This window comes from Salvelinus sp. IW2-2015, linkage group LG2, assembly GCF_002910315.2.
Source record: "Salvelinus sp. IW2-2015 linkage group LG2, ASM291031v2, whole genome shotgun sequence".
Classification (NCBI taxonomy): Eukaryota; Metazoa; Chordata; class Actinopteri; order Salmoniformes; family Salmonidae; genus Salvelinus; species Salvelinus sp. IW2-2015.
In genome coordinates this window covers 33,349,642-33,367,812 of record NC_036839.1, presented here as the reverse complement: position 1 = coordinate 33,367,812, position 18,171 = coordinate 33,349,642, and the positions used below count along the sequence as shown (strand labels likewise).

The window sequence follows — 18,171 nt, the reverse complement described above, 5'->3', positions numbered from 1 at the left end:
GGCATGTTTATAATGTGCTAATCCTGAAAGAGATCTGTCCACCCTAGTTACAACACAAACAGTTTCAGTTGCCATGTTAACAGAATATAACTCATCAGCTGGGAGTAATACAACACCCATTATCAAGTGCTACGTTTACAACTAAATAATCAACATCAAATAGCTTCAATGAGACAAAACAAAATACACAGGGATTAAAACAGACAAAATATGTAGTCTTTAGGCAGTATACCATCTCCTTCATACTTGTACCGGCAACTTGGTCATGTAGATGGGATACAGCTTTTGTCAAATTTGCTAACCCTAACCATTTTCATAACCTTAACCTAATTCTCCTAACCTGCTACGAAAAGTCAATTTTGATAAAAGCTGTCTCCCCTCTAGACAAAACCCTGCAGGTCTTCTGAAGCACCAGACAATACCCCTGCAGCCACCCCTACCTCCACCCTCAGAACAAAGAAACGGGAAAGACAGAGACACAGGAGAGCTCCAGGCTGCAGCAGGTTTAATTAATCAACTAATTAATGCTCTTAACGGAGGAGAGAAAAATGGCACACGCATCACAATGGAACACGCATCCCATCCCGGCGTACAAAGAACAAACATACAATAGAACCAAGACCAATCAATCAATCAACCGCAATAAATAAATGTCTTATCTTTAAAAGGCTTCTGGGGGTCAAAGCTGAGGAGGATTCAGTGGGATGGATTCTGGTGGATGTCTGTCTCTTCCCATCCCCTACTTAACTTTCAGAAATATTTACACAGCATAGCAGCCCAATCTGGGCCTAGTAAGTAATGCTACATCACGTGAACGGACTTTCCCTACGGAAGGAAGAGCAGCAGTTCATGGGGAATTTGCTTTTCACACAACACACTCCCAATATCACCCCTAGCTACTTGCAGACTGAGTCCCCTTCCTTGGCCGTTCAGGGAAATGCTTTCCTCCGATCAGCTCTGGGCATGTGCAGCATAGAAATAGAATGAATAGAACAGGCTTGGAACCTCTAACCCTAACAATTTGACTGGTAAACACCACCAGCTCACCCATTAAGCCATTATTGACTTAAATGGGTATGCCCGTTCTATACATTCTATTTCTACGATGTGTAGGTCCTTCTCACCTGACATCCACTGTACGCTCACAGCTGGCCTGAGATCGGTGAGTAATGGTGTAAAAGATAGAGAATGCAGCAACCCAGTTGTAATGTTGTTGAGGATGGGACTGGATGGAAGAAAAGAGGACCCTAATCCTCCTCTTCTCTGAGATGGAGAGGAAGAGTGGACTCTATTCCACACCTCCCTCCTCCTCCTCTTCTAGATGGCGCTCTCTGTAGATGTCTTTGACCAGGAGGAGAGGGGTGAGGATGCTCTCCAGGACACTGCGGTCCAGAGGAGTAGAGGAGAACCACAGGGAGCTGTCACTGTCACTGCTGCAGCCCGATGCCTCTGGCTGCACATAGAACACATCCATACGCTGCCTCAACAACCCCGGGCTGCAGAGAGAGGAATGACCACATTAACCACAAATGAAATTATAGCTTCGGAGCTACATTTGGGCCAATACATTTGTTGCAGGTTGACGTTGATTGGGATGAATCTTGTCCTGGAGGCAGAACTGAGCGATTTCCGCTAGATGGGCCAGCTGCAAAGTCAAAATTCATATAAACAAAAATGTGCTTTTTGGTCTTAATTTAAATCTAAGTTAATTTAACTTCTTATGGCTGCAGGGGCAGTATTGAGTAGCTTGGATGAAAGGTGCACAGAGGTGCCCATAGTAAACTGCCTGCTCCTCAGTCCCAGTTGCTAATATATGCATATTATTATTCATATTGGATAGAAAACACTCTGAAGTTTCTAAAACTGTTTGAATTATGTCTGTGAGTATAACAGAACTCATATGGCAGGCAAAAACCTGAGAAGTTCCACTTCCTGTTTGAATTTTTTCTGAGGTGGCAGATTTTCAACCAAGCTCTCAATGAAATTACAGCGAGATATGGATGAGTTTTCACTTCCTACGGCTTCCACTAGATGTCAACAGTCAATAGAACTTTGCCTGATGACTCTAATGTGAAGGGGAGCCGAAGGAGATAGGAATGAGTAATCACTGCCACGAGCTGAGCATGCTTTCACCATGCGCCTTCACATGAGGAGGACCTCCGTTCCACCGCTCTTCTGAAGTCAATCTAATTCTCCGGTTGGAACGTTATTCAAGATGTATGTTAACAACATTCTAAAGATTGATTCAGTACATCGTTTGACATGTTTCTACTGACTGTTACGGAACTTTTGGACATTTCGTCACGTTATAGTGGAGGCGCTTTGTGACTTTGGAATTGTTTACCAAAGGCGCTAACCAAAGTAGCTAATTGGACATAAATAACGGACATTATCGAACAAATCAAGCATTTATTGTGGACCTGGGATTCCTAGGACTGCATTCTGATGAAGTTCATCAAAGGTAAGGAAACATTTATCATGTATTTTCTGGTTTCTGTCGACCCCAACATGGCGGCTAATTTGGCTATTGTTCTGAGCTTCGTCTCAGATTATTGCATGATTTGCTTTTTCCATAAAGTTTTTTAAAAATCTGACAGCGGTTGCATTAAGGAGAGGTATATCTATAATTCCATGTGTTTAACTTGTATTATCATCTACATTTATGATGAGTATTTCTGTTGAAACGATGTGGCTATGCAAAATTACTTGATGTTTTGGAACTAGTGAATGTAACGCGCCAATGTAAACTCCGATTTTTTGTTATAAATATGAACTTTATCAAACAAAACATGCATGTATTGTGACAATCAACACATAAATGACCWCAATGTAGTAAGGTAAATTGACCACTTGAGAAAGTCGAGGTCATAGAAGAGAAAAGGGACACACCACTTGGAACGGTAGAGCTCGTAGAGTCTACCCTCGTGCTTCTTGACTGGACAGTGGCTGGAGCTTCCTGAGCCGTCATCTGGCTCGTAGGCCGGGTCACTGTCCTCTTTACGTTTCCTCTTCCTGGACCCTGTTTGTACTACTCACAGACACAAATAGACAGGGAGGATTAACAACATGACAGGAGCCCTGGCACAAAAATAGGCACATCTAAAGAAATACTGATAAAAAGATGCACTTGACCACAACAGTGTGTGTGTGTTTTGTGTGGTGTGTGTGTGTAAGTGTGTCTTAGTGGTCAGACTCACAGGGGTGGTCCTGTGAGGAGATGGAGGGGACTCGGATGCAGACAGTGGTTTCCTGTGTGGCTGGGTCTGTGTGGTCTGGCCCGTAGACGTTACTAAAGGAGAGGCACAGGTGCTGCTCCACGGTGCGCAGGCCAAAGTACTTGGTGTTRAGATAGACCAGGGAGCGCAGCAATGCCGCAGGACTCTGCTCCCCCAGCAGCTTACAGCTCCACAGGCACTGCTCCTCCACACAGCCCCACCGAGCACCTGGGGGCACAGACAGACAGATAGCTGTTAACAACACTGATCATAATACAGTCCCTCTGGACATAACATTAACACAAACACTGATCCACACAAAAGCTGTTACAAATTAATGTGGTTTTAGACTGATCATGTCTACAGTGTCCTCATATCATAAATATAGTGCAATCAATATTGTTTCAGAATGTGAACAGCAAAAATAGTTCTAATCATTGGACACTGCGGGTAGGTCTTCTACAGAGTTGCAGTTAAAAACAAACACTTCCAGGTCTAAAACCTTACCGTAAAGAGCATAGATGGAGTGTGTGCTGAAGATAATTCAGTTGATAGATGTGAATTGAGCAGTGATAAAGTGTAAGTGTATTTATTTACCATCTGGCATCACGCTGGGCTGCCAGTCTTTGAGGACCTTGTTGAGCTCCTCTCCAAACGGTTCGAAACACGGGTCACTGAACAGTTCATCTTTCCTGCCTTTGGCCTGCAGATGCTACAGACAAACAGAGAATAACTGGACTAGGGGAAAATCTTGTGGAAAGCCAAACTTAGACCTGGTTATGAGATTGTGAAGAATATAGATGTTGTCCTCATATTATAAATAGTCAACACCATGTTTCAGGATGTGAACAGCAAAAGTTCTAATCTTTGGACACGTCTTAAAAAATATGAAAGGAGAGTGGTGAGAAATAGAGGGGTCTCTTCCAAATAAAGCAACGCTTGTCTAATGAGAATGAGAACCCGCATGCCACATCGCCATGGTTACACTGTAAATGTATAATTCAGAATCAAGGCCTCTTCCATCAATCATAACTGCAGCCCTATGAAACTATGACATCCTCAGCCAGTCTGACTGACTCCCAGTCCCAACCCTGCATCTCGTTACAAACACCTAGCGCTGCCTGTGGCTATAACAGCCCTCTTCTTTCATGACTGCAGAGAGAGAGAGATATAGGGGGGCCTGGAGCCATTCTGAWCCCTTGCAACTATTCAGTCAATGTTCATAGATTTGTATAGTAGTATAGTAGCATTACAACAGAAGCTCCATCACCATATTGCTTTCACCTATACAAGTCTTGTCAGATCTGTGAACACTGTCTGATGGGGGAGGAGCAAAGGGCTGAAAACTGAAATGGAACCAGGCTACAGAAGGTGACCGAGGAGGGGAAACTAAACAGGGAGGTGACTGACCTGCTGGATTCCCAGGCAGAGGTAGAGGATGCTGTCGGGGGCGTAGCGCTCTCCGTTGGGCCGCCGAACCTCACGGACGAATCGGGACAGGGCCAGGCTGAGCTCTGACGCTTTCAGAGAGAGCAGGTTACTCTTCGAACGGGCCAGTGGAGATTCTGAGGACAAATAATTATAATCTCTTACCAATTTAATTATATAGCACCTTTCATACAGAATGTCCAGTGGTTCCAAGTGCTGTACGATAATAGTTTCTGTGGGCGGCGCTAACTCACCCTGCTTGAGGCGGTCTTTCCCTTTAGCGTCACCTGATTGGTCAGCCGAGGACAGCGCCCACCGTTTCCAGGCGTTGACCCCGTAGTGAGACCTCAGGGGTAGCGAGCGCCTCTCTGTCATAGTGGGAGAGGGGGGAGAGGGGTCTCCCTCTACAGCTCGCCTCTTATGTCCCTGAAWCAAACACACAGCCCTATGAATGAGACTTGTAATGTCTCGGTTGAAGCCTTTTGTGTGGGAGATCTTATCCACTCCACCATTTTATATGTTTATCTTCATAAGAACATCATTCATGGTTTATTATTCCATGTTCTCATACGAAAAATAACAATCACAGAGTTTATTTTTACAGGGACAGTGGACATGAATCAACATTTCAGTAAAAGTGCCGGTTTTAGCCAGCCGGCTCATTTTCAACTGCAGTCCCTGGGCAGGTTGTGAACAGCACTAGAGTTCTAATCGTTGGACACACTTCTGCTTCCAACTGGAGCTAAATGAAAGGTTAGGTAGATGAAAGGGGTCAGGGTGGGTAGAGTAGTGTACCTGTCTCCTGGCTCTGGGTACCTCCTCCTTCTCCTCAGCCAGGAGAGGGGGCAGGGTGAACCCCATATCCACGTCCAGGCTCTCGAGCGTAGGAAAAGGGTCTGGGGTTAAAACAGGACAGACAGACAGGACAAACGGACACAGGTAAGGGGTGAGMCAATTCAAAGCCCACCAGACTGGAGTTCGACAGAGGTAGGCAGAGCTAAAGTGAGCCGGGCTGAGCTGAACCAATCTGGACCGAACTGTGCTGTGCCAAAGCAAGCCAGACAGATGGAGAGGGAGGTGAATGAGTGAATTAGCAACTGCCTTTACAAGTAGGGGTTGGGGTGAATTGAATCATCAAACAGCTGTTGTTACATAACTACCTTCTCTCTAATGAACACGTAGTCCAGAGCTGCTGGTCACGGGCTCAGTTAGCCAAGTTCTTAGTTGTATTATTATTGTATTCCTATATTACGTATGTTTTTTATTGTATTATTCCTGTATTAGCTAAGTTCTTTATTGTATTATTATTGTATTCCTGTATTAGCTAGGTCTTTTATTGTATTATTGTATTCCTGTATTAGCTAGGTTCTCTATTATATTCCTGTATTAGCTAGGTTCTTTATTGTATTCCTGTATTAGCTAGCTTCTCTATTGTATTATTATTGTATTCCTGTATTAGCGTGCTCGTTATTGTATTCCTGTATAGCTAGGTTTTTTATTGTATTCCTGTTGTATTCCTGTATTAGCTAGGTACTTTATTGTATTATTATTGTATTCCTGTATTAGCTAGGTTCTTTATTGTATTCCTGTATTAGCTAGCGTCTCTATTGTATTATTATTGTATTTCTGTATTAGCTAGGTACTTTTATTGAATTATTATTGTATTCCTGTACTAGCTAGGTTCTTTTTTGTATCCTGTATTCGTAGGTTCTTTATTGTATTCCTGTATTAGCTAGGTTCGTAATTGTATTCCTGTATTAGCTAGGTTCTTTAATGTATTATTTATGTACTCTCGTACTAGCTAGATTATTTATTGTATTATTATTGTATTCCTGTATTAGCTAGGTTCTCTATTGTATTATAATTGTTTTCCTGTGTTAGCTAGGTTCTTTATTGTATTCCTGTATTAGCTAGGTTCTCTATTGTATTATAATTGTATTCCTGTATTAGCTAGGTTCTTTATTGTATTATTGTATTCCTGTATTAGCTAGTTCTTTAATGTATTATTATTGTACTCCTGTATTAGCTAGATTATTTATTGTATTATTATTGTACTCCTGTATTAGCTAGATTATTTAATGTTTATTATTGTATTCCTGTATTAGCTAGGTTCTTTATTGTATTATTCATGTATTAGCAAGGTTCTTTATTGTATTATTATTGTATTAGCGAGGTCTTTTATTGTATAATTGTATTCCGTATTAGCTAGGTTCTTTATTGTATTATTTTGTATTCCTGTATTAGCTAGGTTCTTTATTGTATTATTGTATTCCTGTATTAGCTAGGTTCTTTATTGTATTATTGTATTCCTGTATTAGCTAGGTTATTTATTGTATTATTTCGTGTATTCCTGTATTAGCTAGGTTCTTTATTGTATTATTATTGTATTCCTGTATTATCTAGGTATTTTAATGTAATTCTACACCTGGCCTTCTGAATACCCTTCTGATTATAAATACACCTAAATAAATCCCTTTGTCCGATATGCCATAATATAAAAAAACACACCCATGTCACCTGGTGATATTGTTTAGCACCTTTCCACTGTACTGAGAGACAGAGAGCAGTCAAATAATATCCTTTTCCACAATAGAGGACAGGACTAGAAAGTGTCTCACAGTGTCAGGGTGGTCAAATGTTGCTCAGTAGTCGTACCTTGAGGAAAGTCGTTCTCCAGGTCCAGATCTGGTTCATACTTCTCCTCCTCAGCCTCCGATTCAGAGCTGCTGTTACTGGAGCTGCTGCTGCTGGACCTGTCCCCCCCCTCTCCTCGCTCCCTCTTCACCTTCACATCTGAAACAGTCACACAACACAACAATCAACATTTCATCTGTGGCTGCTTGCAGTGATGAGGCAGAGAGGTACATCCCATTCAGCTAGACAAAGATGCATACCGGTAGCCATGGATAAAGAAGCGCCATGGTTTGTTTCATGTCCTCATATAACAAAATACCAATCACAGAGTTTCAGGATGTGAACAGCAATAGAGTTCTAATCATTGGACACGCTTAAAAGTATTTGAGTCACGCTTGATTTAGTTTTGAGTTTGCACTTTTGGAACTGTAGATGTGAAGTCCTTTGTAGCTCAGTTGGTAGAGCATGGTGCTTGTAACGCCAGGGTAGTTGATTCGATTCCTGGGACCACCCATGAGCAAAATGTGGTCACGCATGATTCTAAGTCGCAGAGTTTGCTAAATGGAATATATTAAGTCGGTACCCGGCTTTCTTTCTTTCTGTGTGTGTGTGTACCTGGCTTCTGGTCCTCTGCAATCATCTCAGCCATGGAGAGGTCCGCCTCATGGGGGTCAGTGGGGACTTTGGCATTCAGCTTGTTGATGGTCTGGACAATCTGCTCTGTGCCCTGCAGTGTGGTGGGTAGGAACACTGGCACTGGAACCTGGGGTAGGAGGGAGAGACAGGGACCACTGGCTGGTTAGGGACTGTTTATGTGTTAAATACTTGAAAGACTCATTCGAGAGTAAATATCCACTCCACCTTATCCATGGTTGTCCTCATATTTACAAAATACCAAATCACAGAGTTTCAAGATGTGAACAGCAATAGAGTTCTAATCATCGGACACACTTCTGCATAAAATTATTCCGGATTTGTACTTTTGGACCTATTCCATTGGTTCCATGGAGCCCAGGGTGTTTCTTACCGGGACAGGTAGTGTGATGGGAATGGGTGTGATCTGGGCGTAGAGGTTCATGGGGACTGGGATGAACACAGGTACAGGGATGGGCACGGGAATGTACTCCCTCTTCACCCAGTCATCCTCATCTGGAGACAGACACACAGATCAAAAGGTCAAACCAAGGACATACTACTTCGTGAGAGACATAATGTGTCGCACAGTTTGACCTTCAATTTCCCAAACAGTAATATTGAGGTGTCTACCTGTCTGTAGGAGCTTGCTCTGCATGTGTGGTTTGCAGTAGGTGGCCTTGGTCATAGTGAGAGGCTTGCAGAGTACAGCTTTATTCTTCACATCCTTTAGGATCCCTCCACCGGTGTACGGCTGACTCAACATCTAGTAGATAACAGATGATACAAGGATAACAGATGATACTTGTTAAAGAAGGAGAATACTATTCTTTACTTTACAGTCAGCTGTGCTGTAACGATTATAGGGTTGTAACATTAAGTACTTTTTTCTCACCGCAATGTTGGTTGCCTCAGTTTGTATTCCAAATCCTGTCAATAGAAAACATGGTTCAGTAAGTCAACCGCACAGATGCACTTGTTTTCAAAAAGTCTAAATGCACACAAATTAGTACCAAGTCTGGTGTTCTCTGGGCCCTTCTGCGTTGCCAGGTTGGGTTCGTTCTGCTGGCAGTAAAAGCGGAGGAGACACTGCTGGTCACAGAAGTGCTTCATCTCTGCTCTCCACTGCACCGACTCAGTCAGGTTCCCTTGCACCTTACAGCAGTCACAGCGCGCCGCCTGGTGGACATAACAGGAAACACACAAATCCCCTCCTGGACGCACAATTTTGAGAAATATGATTTTTCATTGTGAGACTGATTTAGGTACGCGCTCTGACCTTGTAGTACCACTCGTGGAACTTCTTGGCGCAGGTTTCACTGCAGAAGTCCCTGGACACCCCAGCCAACTGCCTGGTCACTCCTCTCTTACACAGCTGAGTGCAGTAGTTACAGGTGACACACTTCAGACCCAGCCGCTTGGCAAAGTCCTGCTTGAACAGCAGCTTACAACCTGAGGGGAAATAGGGAAAACAACGTTTAGAGGTTATACAATGTCAATGCTCAAGTGATAAACATACTGTAGCTCAACTCATGTGTTGTCTGGGTAAAGTAGGGCTGGGCAATACGGCCTAAAAATATATTCCCCCACCCCCCGAAATTCTGGGCAATTCACRATATATATATACACATTTAAAAAAATGTTTTCTCTAAATAAGCTTTGTTGTACAATTAAAGGTCAAATCCACTGCATTAAAAACAGTCAGCAATAATCTAATGAATTCAGGTCTTGTGAAGTTATATCTAGGCTGAATATAAGTCTTCCACAACCATAAGACCCACTCATTTTTTATTGAACCTTTATTTAACTAGGCAAGTCAGTTAAGAACAAATTCTTCTTTTCAATGACGGCCTAGGAACAGTGGGTTAACTGCCTTGTTCAGGGGCAGAACGACAGATTTTTACTAATAATGTAATTATTTTATCAAAATAGATCAACCTGCTTTTTTGCAATAATCACTGATTTGGCTTTCAAGTCTGTCCATTAAAATGCCATTTTTATTACAAATTTAACCAGAACCATGCATAATGCACATTCACTTCTGGCAGGCATTAAACTATAGAAAATGAACCCAGATCTCAAACAATCTCTCAAGCACAAGCCCGCATGCTAGTGAGTAGCCATCTAATCTTTATATTTCAAGTTTAGCCAACTTGGATCTATTTGCTAGCTAACAGGGTTATGAACACACCCTTCTGTTCATCTTCAACTGTAAGCATGTCCACTTTGTTCAGATGTTGAAATCTAGTGGCCTGCCTTATTTCTCAGAATGASAATGAGTGACAATTCTTTATATGATTGTGTTTTATGCTTATTGCACATTTGTAAAACACAGACTAGACAGCTAGTATAACAGTCTTCGGCTAAAATGCTGCTAGCAGTACTTGGTACCACAATGCCACGAGCGACAACCTTAGCATTCCTTTTCCAGAGTCAATGTTCATTGATACTCTCTGTTTTAGTAGTGTCTGCTCTGCGCTCAATCTGAATCAATGTTCATTGATACTCTCGTTTTAGTACTGTCTGCTCTGCGCTCAATCTGAATCAATGTTCATTGATACTCTCGTTTTAGTACGCTGTCTGCTCTGCGCTCAATCTGAATCAATGTTCATTGATACTCTCGTTTTAGTACTGTCTGCTCTGCGCTCAATCTGAATCATTAGAAAGGTTAACTTCTCCTCTATTACAGTAAAATAATGTCTCAATGTGTTTCAGTCTCCATATGACCCATTCTGTTGGACCAAAACCTCAAATACAAATAGCGAGTTGAAACCACTTGCCAGAGAGGAAGAAGTGATCTCTCATCTTTGTTGTTGTGAGAAGCAGGGGGAGGGGCTTGGTGTGTTTGTGTAAACTAAAGGAAGAGGCAAAGCGAGATGTTTCACTCGCTAAAATCTTTCTAAAATAAGCCCAATGAGTTTCTATGGTCTTATTTTGGACCTAATCTTGTCGCTTGCCTTCCCGCCTTTGGGACAACGACTGCCATTGTTAGGACAGAAGCATGAGCATCTCATCATTATATACAGATCTCTGGTGTAAATGGGAAGGTGCGTACAACACAGAAGGAGAGAAGGAGACAAGACCAAAGAGACAAAATGAGAACAAGCGGACATAAAACGAAAAATACAACTAAACTTGATTCTTGTGATATAGGCATTTGGAACATCACGCAAAAAAAACATAAATGAGAATGAATCGAATTCCTTCGATATATCGCCCAGCACTAGGCTAAAGTGCCCAGGCTAGTGGCAGAACATGTCAGGGACATGTAGAAATATGGGATGAGGACAAGTATTATTGTCACGCCCTGACCTTAGTCCCTTTGTTATGTCTCTATTTTTGGTTTGGTCAGGAAGTGAGTTGGGGTGGGCATTCTATGTTTTGTTCTATGTTTTATATTTCTATGTGTTTGGCCGAGTGTGGTTCTCAATCAGAGGCAGCTGTCTATCGTTGTCTCTGATTGAGAACCATACTTAGGTAGCCTCATCCCACCTGTGTTTTGTGGGTTGTTGTTTCCTGTTGTGTGTCTACACCAGCCAGAACTGTTTCGGTCGTTATTCTTTGTTATTTCAGTGTTCATTTACTAAATATGGACACGTACCAGCCTGCACCTTGGTCCTCTCCTTCCAACAGCTGTTACAATTATTCACTCTGGGTTCTCTCACTCTCCCAATCAAAACAGACTAGCTGACAAGGACACAGATTAGGGGAGTGAGGGCATTGTCAGACCTTCGCTGCAGAAGGGCCTCTTGACCCCAGAAAACTTGACCGTCTCGTGGAGCGTCTTCTCCTCCTGGCAGTACTCGCAGAAGGTGACGATGCAGTGCAGCTTCTTGTAGTCCTCACAACATATCTTACTGCAGAACTGGTACACTTTATCCTGGGGGGAAAATACATACCCACACAATGTTGAATCCTCCTGCATATTTAATTGAGGCTTGACCACTTGATATATATCCTGGACACAGAGGGAGAGGTTGAGCATGTACACTCACAGACTTCGACAGAAAAGGTGTACAATTAACTTTAATGATCAATTTTCTGAAGAAAAAAAACCTCAAACTAAAAATATAATATAATTGTGTTATATAAACCAAGTTCATGACCACAAAGTGAATGTACCTCCCACTCCAGGGTTTCAGGCTTCAGGCTGAATGCTCCTCGACAGTAATTACATTTGAGCTGGATGTTGTGGTTCGTTGTAGACATGGGAGCCTGTCCATTGGTTACTGTTTGAATGTTTGCATTCTGAAGAGAGAGAAAGAAACATTTCCTTGAGCTGCAGGAAACTAGATAAGGTAACCAGAAAGTGAGGGACTTTTTAATTGTTTAGTTGCACTGCACTAGACATGTTCTTTCTAATTTTAAAAACATTTTTACTCCTTTTTCTCCCCAATTTCGTGGTATCCAATTGGTAGTCTTGTCTCATTGCTGCACTCCCGTACGGACTTGGGAGAGGCGAAGTTCGTGAGCCGTGCATCCCCTGAAACACGACCCCGCCAAGCTGTACTGCTTCTTGACACAATGCCTGCTTAAGCCGGAAGCCATCCGCACCAATGCGCCACCCGGGAGGCTAGACATGTTCTTTCTAACGTGAAACCTAACTGTCAGTAGGCTTTAATAATTCTTATTCAAATGTTTTGTCCTGGTTAACAAGGTGATATTTTTTTAAAGAAAGAAAGGAGTCAGTACACACCTGAAACTTGGTAACACACGTTGAGCTGCAGAAGTTTAGGACATTCCCCTCAAGCAGCGTGGCCTGGTACTGAGGTAACGATGTCTTCTTACAGAAGTGGCATGTGGGCTCCGAGTCTGCAAAGGAACAAAAACACCCCTTGACACATAACCTTCCTACACACGGTATGATCAAATGTAGGTACTGTAAGTACCAGCACCTTTATAATTGTACTTGCTGTACTGCACCCACACACCAACGCATATGTACACAGAAGAAAATGATACAACTTCAACTACCACATATACCACATCCCACACATCAAAGAAACCACACCAACAGTCAGTGTGAATGACGTAAGATGTGGGCTCACTGGAGAGTGAGAGTGGCAGTGCACTAATATGTGGCAGGTAGCCTAGCGGTTAAGAGCGTTGGGCCAGCAACTGAAAAGTTGCTGGTTCAAATCCCTCAGCAGACTAGCTGAAAAATTAGTCAACGTTCCTTTGAGCACTTAACCCTAATTGCTCCTGTAAGTCACTCTGGATAAGTGCTTGCTAAATGACTAACATGTAAATGTGTGAGACAGGGTTCAATTCAGAAAGTTAAACTATATTCCAAGTAAAAAAGTGAAAATTGAGGACAGTGATGCACTGATGGTGAGGTATAAACAAATACTAACCGAGGACAGTGGTAGTGGGTCTGGCGATCTTGGTCTTGTTCATGCAGGCTGTGGAGCAGTATGGTTCCATGGTGCCGCTGGCCCCGATGCAGTGAGTGACTTCACTAGACCTGACCATGGCACTACAGCCAGTACACATTGTCATTTTAGAGTGGGGCTAGAGGAATGAGGGAATACAAATACATTGCCTTCAGAAAGTATTTATACCCCTTGAATTTTTCCACATTTTGTTGTGTTCCAGCCTGAATTTTAAATGGATTAAATTGAGATGTTGTGGTCACTGGCCTATATACAATACCCCATAATGTCAAATTAATAATTAACTTAACAAGCCACATAATAAATTGCATGGACTCACTCTGTGTGCAAATAATAGTGTTAAACATGATTTTTGACATACAATTATCTGTAAGGTCCCTCAGTCGAGCAGTGAATTTCAAACACAGATTCAACCACAAAGACCAGGGAGATTTTCCAATGTCTTGCAAAAAAGGGCACCTATTGGTAGATGGGCAAAAAAAAAAGAACAAAAAAAAGATATTGAATATTCCTTTGAGCATGGTGAAGTTATTCATTACACTTTGGATGATTTATCAATACACCCAGTCACTACAAAGTGGCAGGTGTCCKTCCTAACTTAGTTGCTGGATAGGAAGGAAACCGCTCAGGGATTTCACCATGAGGCCAATTGTGACTTTAAAACAGTTACAGAGTTCAATGGCTGTGATAGGAGAAAACTGAGGATGGACCAACAACATCGTAGTTACGCCACGAAACTGATCTAATTGACAGAATGAATGAAGGAAGCCTGTACAGAATAAAAATATTCCAAAACATACATCCTGTTTGCAACAAGGCACTAAAGTAATACTGCAAGAAAAAAGGTGACAAAGCAATTCACTTTTTGTCCTGAATACAAAGTGTTATGTTTGGGGAAAATCCAATAGAACACATTACTGAGTACCACTCTCCATATTGTCAAGCATAGTGGTGACTGCATCATCTTATGGGTATGCTTGTCATCGTTTAGGACTGGGTAGATTTTCAGAATAAAAAATTAAAGGAATGGAGCTCAGCACAGGCAAAATTCTAGAGGAAAACCTGGTTCAGTCTGCTTTCCACCAGACACTGGGAGATGAATTCACCTTTCAGCAGGACAATAACCTAAAACACAAGGACAAATCTACACTGGAGTTGCTTACCAAGAAGACAGTGAATGTTCCTGAGTGGCCAAGTTAGAGTTGACTCTTAAATCTACTTTAAAATATATGTCAAAACCTGAAAATGGTTGTTGAGCAATGATCAACAACCAATTTGACAGAGCTTGAAGAATTYTGAAAAGAATTATGGGCAAATGTTGCACATTCCAGGTTTTGAAAGGTCTTAAGAGACTTACCCAGAAAGACTCACAGCTGTAATCACCGCCAAAGGTGCTTCTACAAAGTATTGACTCAGGGGTGTGAATACTTATGTAAATGAGATATTTCTGTATTTCATCTTCAATACATTTGCMMAAAAAAATATTAAGCATGTTTTCACTTTGTCATTATGGGGTATTGTGTGTAGATGGATAAAACATATATATACACTACTGTTCAAAAGTTTGGGGTCACTTAAAAATGTCCTTGTTTTTGAAAGAAAAGCAATTTTTTGGTCCATTAAAATAACAGCAAAATTGATCAGAAATACAGTGTAGACATTGTTAATGTTGTAAATGACTATTGTAACTGGAAACGGCAGATTTTTTATGGAATATCTACATAGGCTTACAGAGGCCCATTATCAGCAACCATCACTCCTGTGTTCCAATGGCACGTTGTGTTAGCTAATCCAAGTTGATCATTTTAAAAGGCTAATTGATCATTAGAAAACCCTTTTGYAATTATGTTAGCACAGCTGAAAACTGTTGTCCTGATAAAAGAAGCAATAAAACTGGCCATCTTTAGGCTATTTGAGTATCTGGATCATCAGCATTTCTAAAGTTCTGACTCTCTGTTATGTGCTTGTAGTCCCTGACATATTCTATCTATTACCTGCTTGTAATCCCTGATACAGTTCTGACTGGCTGTTACCTGCTTGTAATCCCTGAAACACTTCTGACTGTCTGTTATGTGCTTGTAATCCCTGATATTTTGCGTTACCTGTTTGTAATCCCGCATACAGTTCTGACTGGTTGTTACCGCTTGTAATTCCTGATACACTTCTGACTGTCTGTTATGTGCTTGTAATCCCTGATACATTCTAGGGTTACCTGTTTTGTAATCCTGCATCACAGTTCTGACTGGCTGTTACCTGCTTGTAATCCTGATACACTTCTGACTGGCTGTTACCTGCTTGTAATCCCGGATACATTCTAGCGGTTACCTGCTTGTAATCCCTGATATCACTTCTGACTGTCTGTTATGTGCTTGTAATCCCTGATACATTCTAGCGGTTACCTGCTTGTAATCCTGATACAGTTCTGACTGGCTGTTACCTGCTTGTAATCCCTGATACACTTCTGACTGCTGTTACCTGCTTGTAATCCGGATACAGTTCTGACTGGTGTTACCTGCTTGTAATCCGGATACAGTTCTGACTGGCTGTTACCTGCTTGTAATCCCGGATACATTCTTACTGGCTGTTACCTGCTTGTAATCCCTGATACACTTCTTACTGGCTGTTACCTGCTTGTAATCCTGATCCATTTCTGACTGGTTGTTACCTGTTTGTAATCCCGCATACAGTTCTGACTGGTTGTTACCTGCTTGTAATTCGATACAGTTCTGACTGTCTGTTATGTGCTTGTAATCCCTGATACATTCTAGCGGTTACCTGTTTGTAATCCCGCATAACTTCTGACTGGCTGTTACCTGCTTGTAATCCCGGATACAGTTCTGACTGGCTGTTACCTGCTTGTATCCCGGATCAGTTCTGACTGGCTGTTACTGCTTGTAATCCCTGATACACTTCTTAGGCTGTTACCTGCTTGTAATCCTGATACACTTCTGATGGCTGTTACCTGCTTGTAATCCCTGATCACTTCTGACTGGCTGTTCCTGCTTGTAATCCCGATACATTCTGCTGCTGTTACCTGCTTGTAATCCCTGTACACTTCTGACTGGCTGTTACCTGCTTGTAATCCCGGATACAGTTCTGACTGGTGTTACCTGCTTGTAATCCCGATACAGTTCTGACTGGCTGTTACTGCTTGTAATCCCTGATACATTCTTACTGGCTGTTACCTGCTTGTAATCCCTGATACATTTCTGACTGGCTGTTACCTGTTTGTAATCCCGCATACAGTTTTGACTGGTTGTTACCTGCTTGTAATTCAGATACATTCTGACTGTCTGTTATGTGCTTGTAATCCCTGATACATTCTAGCGGTTACCTGTTTGTCTCCCGATACTTTTGACTGGCTGGTTACCTGCTTGTAATCCCTGATACACTTCTGACTGGCTGTTACCTGCTTGTAATCCCGGATACAGTTCTGACTGGCTGTTACGTGCTTGTAATCCCTGATACAGTTCTGACTGGCTGTTATGTGCTTGTAATCCCTGATACATTCTAGCGGTTACCAGCTTGTAATCCCTGATACAGTTCTGACTCACTGTTATCTGCTTGTAATCCTGCATACAGTTCTGGCAGCAGAAGCGTTTCTGCTTGCCGTCGATGATGAGAAAGTGGTTGGCAGTGGCGCGGCTGGGCAGGTATTCACCACACTGCTCACAGCAGTTCACGATGAGCCCGTTGGCCATGCGGTAACGGTTGAAACAGGCATCGCTGCATATTTTATGGGTGACCGTCTTGAAGCTCACCTCATGGCGGATCTGATATGAGGAAAAGGAATAGAAAGAATGATTTATAATAACGTGTGAAAATTCAATCATATTGAATGAATACACAGGCAATGGGAGATCGGTGTTAGATTCTAGCTGGTGGGTGGCTGATGTTGTTGTGGTTGTTTATAAACTGTTCCATGGTCAGATGGGAACCACCCTCCATTTTGATGCCAACTGTTTTCCATGCAGTAACCATGGACACCAGGCTCAAGGCTTGGACAGACACAGTGGCTGAGAAACTGTGCCGTCGGCAGCCATGTTGGAGGGAGAGTGAGTGGAATATACTCTGTCCAAATCGACCCCTACCCACTTCTTTTGATCTAAGACATTGATGGGGCCCCTTTTTTAGGCCTGTGGATCAATTTCCACCGCTTCAAAAAATGTGTATTTTGTATTTTTAGTTACTCAGTCAGTGTCTCAACTTACTGTTGAGAGTTAGAATAGTAGAATACACAAGGTGCAATTTCAACATTTGGTTGTGCATCAGTAGTTTTTCTTAGGAGTATGCCGAGTACACTGACAAAACGAGTATCATAACGGATATGGAGAATTTTCCAAATGACACAAGAATACATWWAAAAAWAAATAATTGATCACAAAAAAGTTWTTTTCAGCTGCCAGCACACATCTTTCTTCCAGTCAAACAGTGTGAAGCGCTGTGTGCTGTAAACCACTAAAGATACGGTAGGGGTATCGGTTGAGAAACAACATTTCACTTAGGAGCAGGCCTGGAATTTCGTGATTTTAGGGGCAAGGCCATTTGGCCTTCAAGAGGTGCCCAGTCTGCCAGCGCACCAAGGCCATCTGCTAGGGCACCATGGCCATCTGCTACGGCACCAAGGCCATCTGCTACGGCACCAAGGCCATCTGCTACGGCACCAAGGCCACCTGCTAGGGCACCATGGCCATCTGCTACGGCACCAAGGCAATCTGCTAGGGCCCCAAGGCCATCTGCTAGGGGCACCAAGGCCATCTGCTAGGGCACCATGGCCATCTGCTAGGGCACCATGGCCATCTGCTAGGGCACCATGGCCATCTGCTAGGGTACCAAGGCCATTAACCAAAATAGCCAATTCAATCGAT

The 18,171-nt window shown here is 42.4% G+C and overlaps 1 protein-coding gene across 2 annotated transcripts in view; it reads right to left on the bottom strand.

Annotated features, from left to right (window-relative positions):
• Positions 1 to 680: 680 nt before the first annotated feature.
• LOC111978512 (zinc finger MYM-type protein 2) overlaps positions 681 to 18,171 on the bottom strand; it is a 34,782-nt gene continuing 17,291 nt past the window's right edge. For both annotated transcript variants that reach the window (XM_024008627.3, XM_070448594.1), the window contains exons 5-23: positions 16,858 to 17,076; positions 13,265 to 13,421; positions 12,607 to 12,722; positions 12,033 to 12,158; positions 11,640 to 11,790; positions 9,190 to 9,362; positions 8,924 to 9,089; positions 8,806 to 8,840; positions 8,544 to 8,676; positions 8,305 to 8,426; positions 7,893 to 8,040; positions 7,299 to 7,436; positions 5,439 to 5,539; positions 4,898 to 5,069; positions 4,626 to 4,780; positions 3,813 to 3,927; positions 3,198 to 3,443; positions 2,890 to 3,028; positions 681 to 1,496 (exon numbers count right to left, since the gene is read on the bottom strand). In XM_024008627.3, coding sequence (XP_023864395.1) covers positions 1,289 to 1,496; positions 2,890 to 3,028; positions 3,198 to 3,443; positions 3,813 to 3,927; positions 4,626 to 4,780; positions 4,898 to 5,069; positions 5,439 to 5,539; positions 7,299 to 7,436; positions 7,893 to 8,040; positions 8,305 to 8,426; positions 8,544 to 8,676; positions 8,806 to 8,840; positions 8,924 to 9,089; positions 9,190 to 9,362; positions 11,640 to 11,790; positions 12,033 to 12,158; positions 12,607 to 12,722; positions 13,265 to 13,421; positions 16,858 to 17,076 — 2,820 coding nt within the window. In that variant the 3' untranslated portion in view covers positions 681 to 1,288. The remainder of the gene's footprint in view (positions 1,497 to 2,889; positions 3,029 to 3,197; positions 3,444 to 3,812; positions 3,928 to 4,625; positions 4,781 to 4,897; positions 5,070 to 5,438; positions 5,540 to 7,298; positions 7,437 to 7,892; positions 8,041 to 8,304; positions 8,427 to 8,543; positions 8,677 to 8,805; positions 8,841 to 8,923; positions 9,090 to 9,189; positions 9,363 to 11,639; positions 11,791 to 12,032; positions 12,159 to 12,606; positions 12,723 to 13,264; positions 13,422 to 16,857; positions 17,077 to 18,171) is intronic.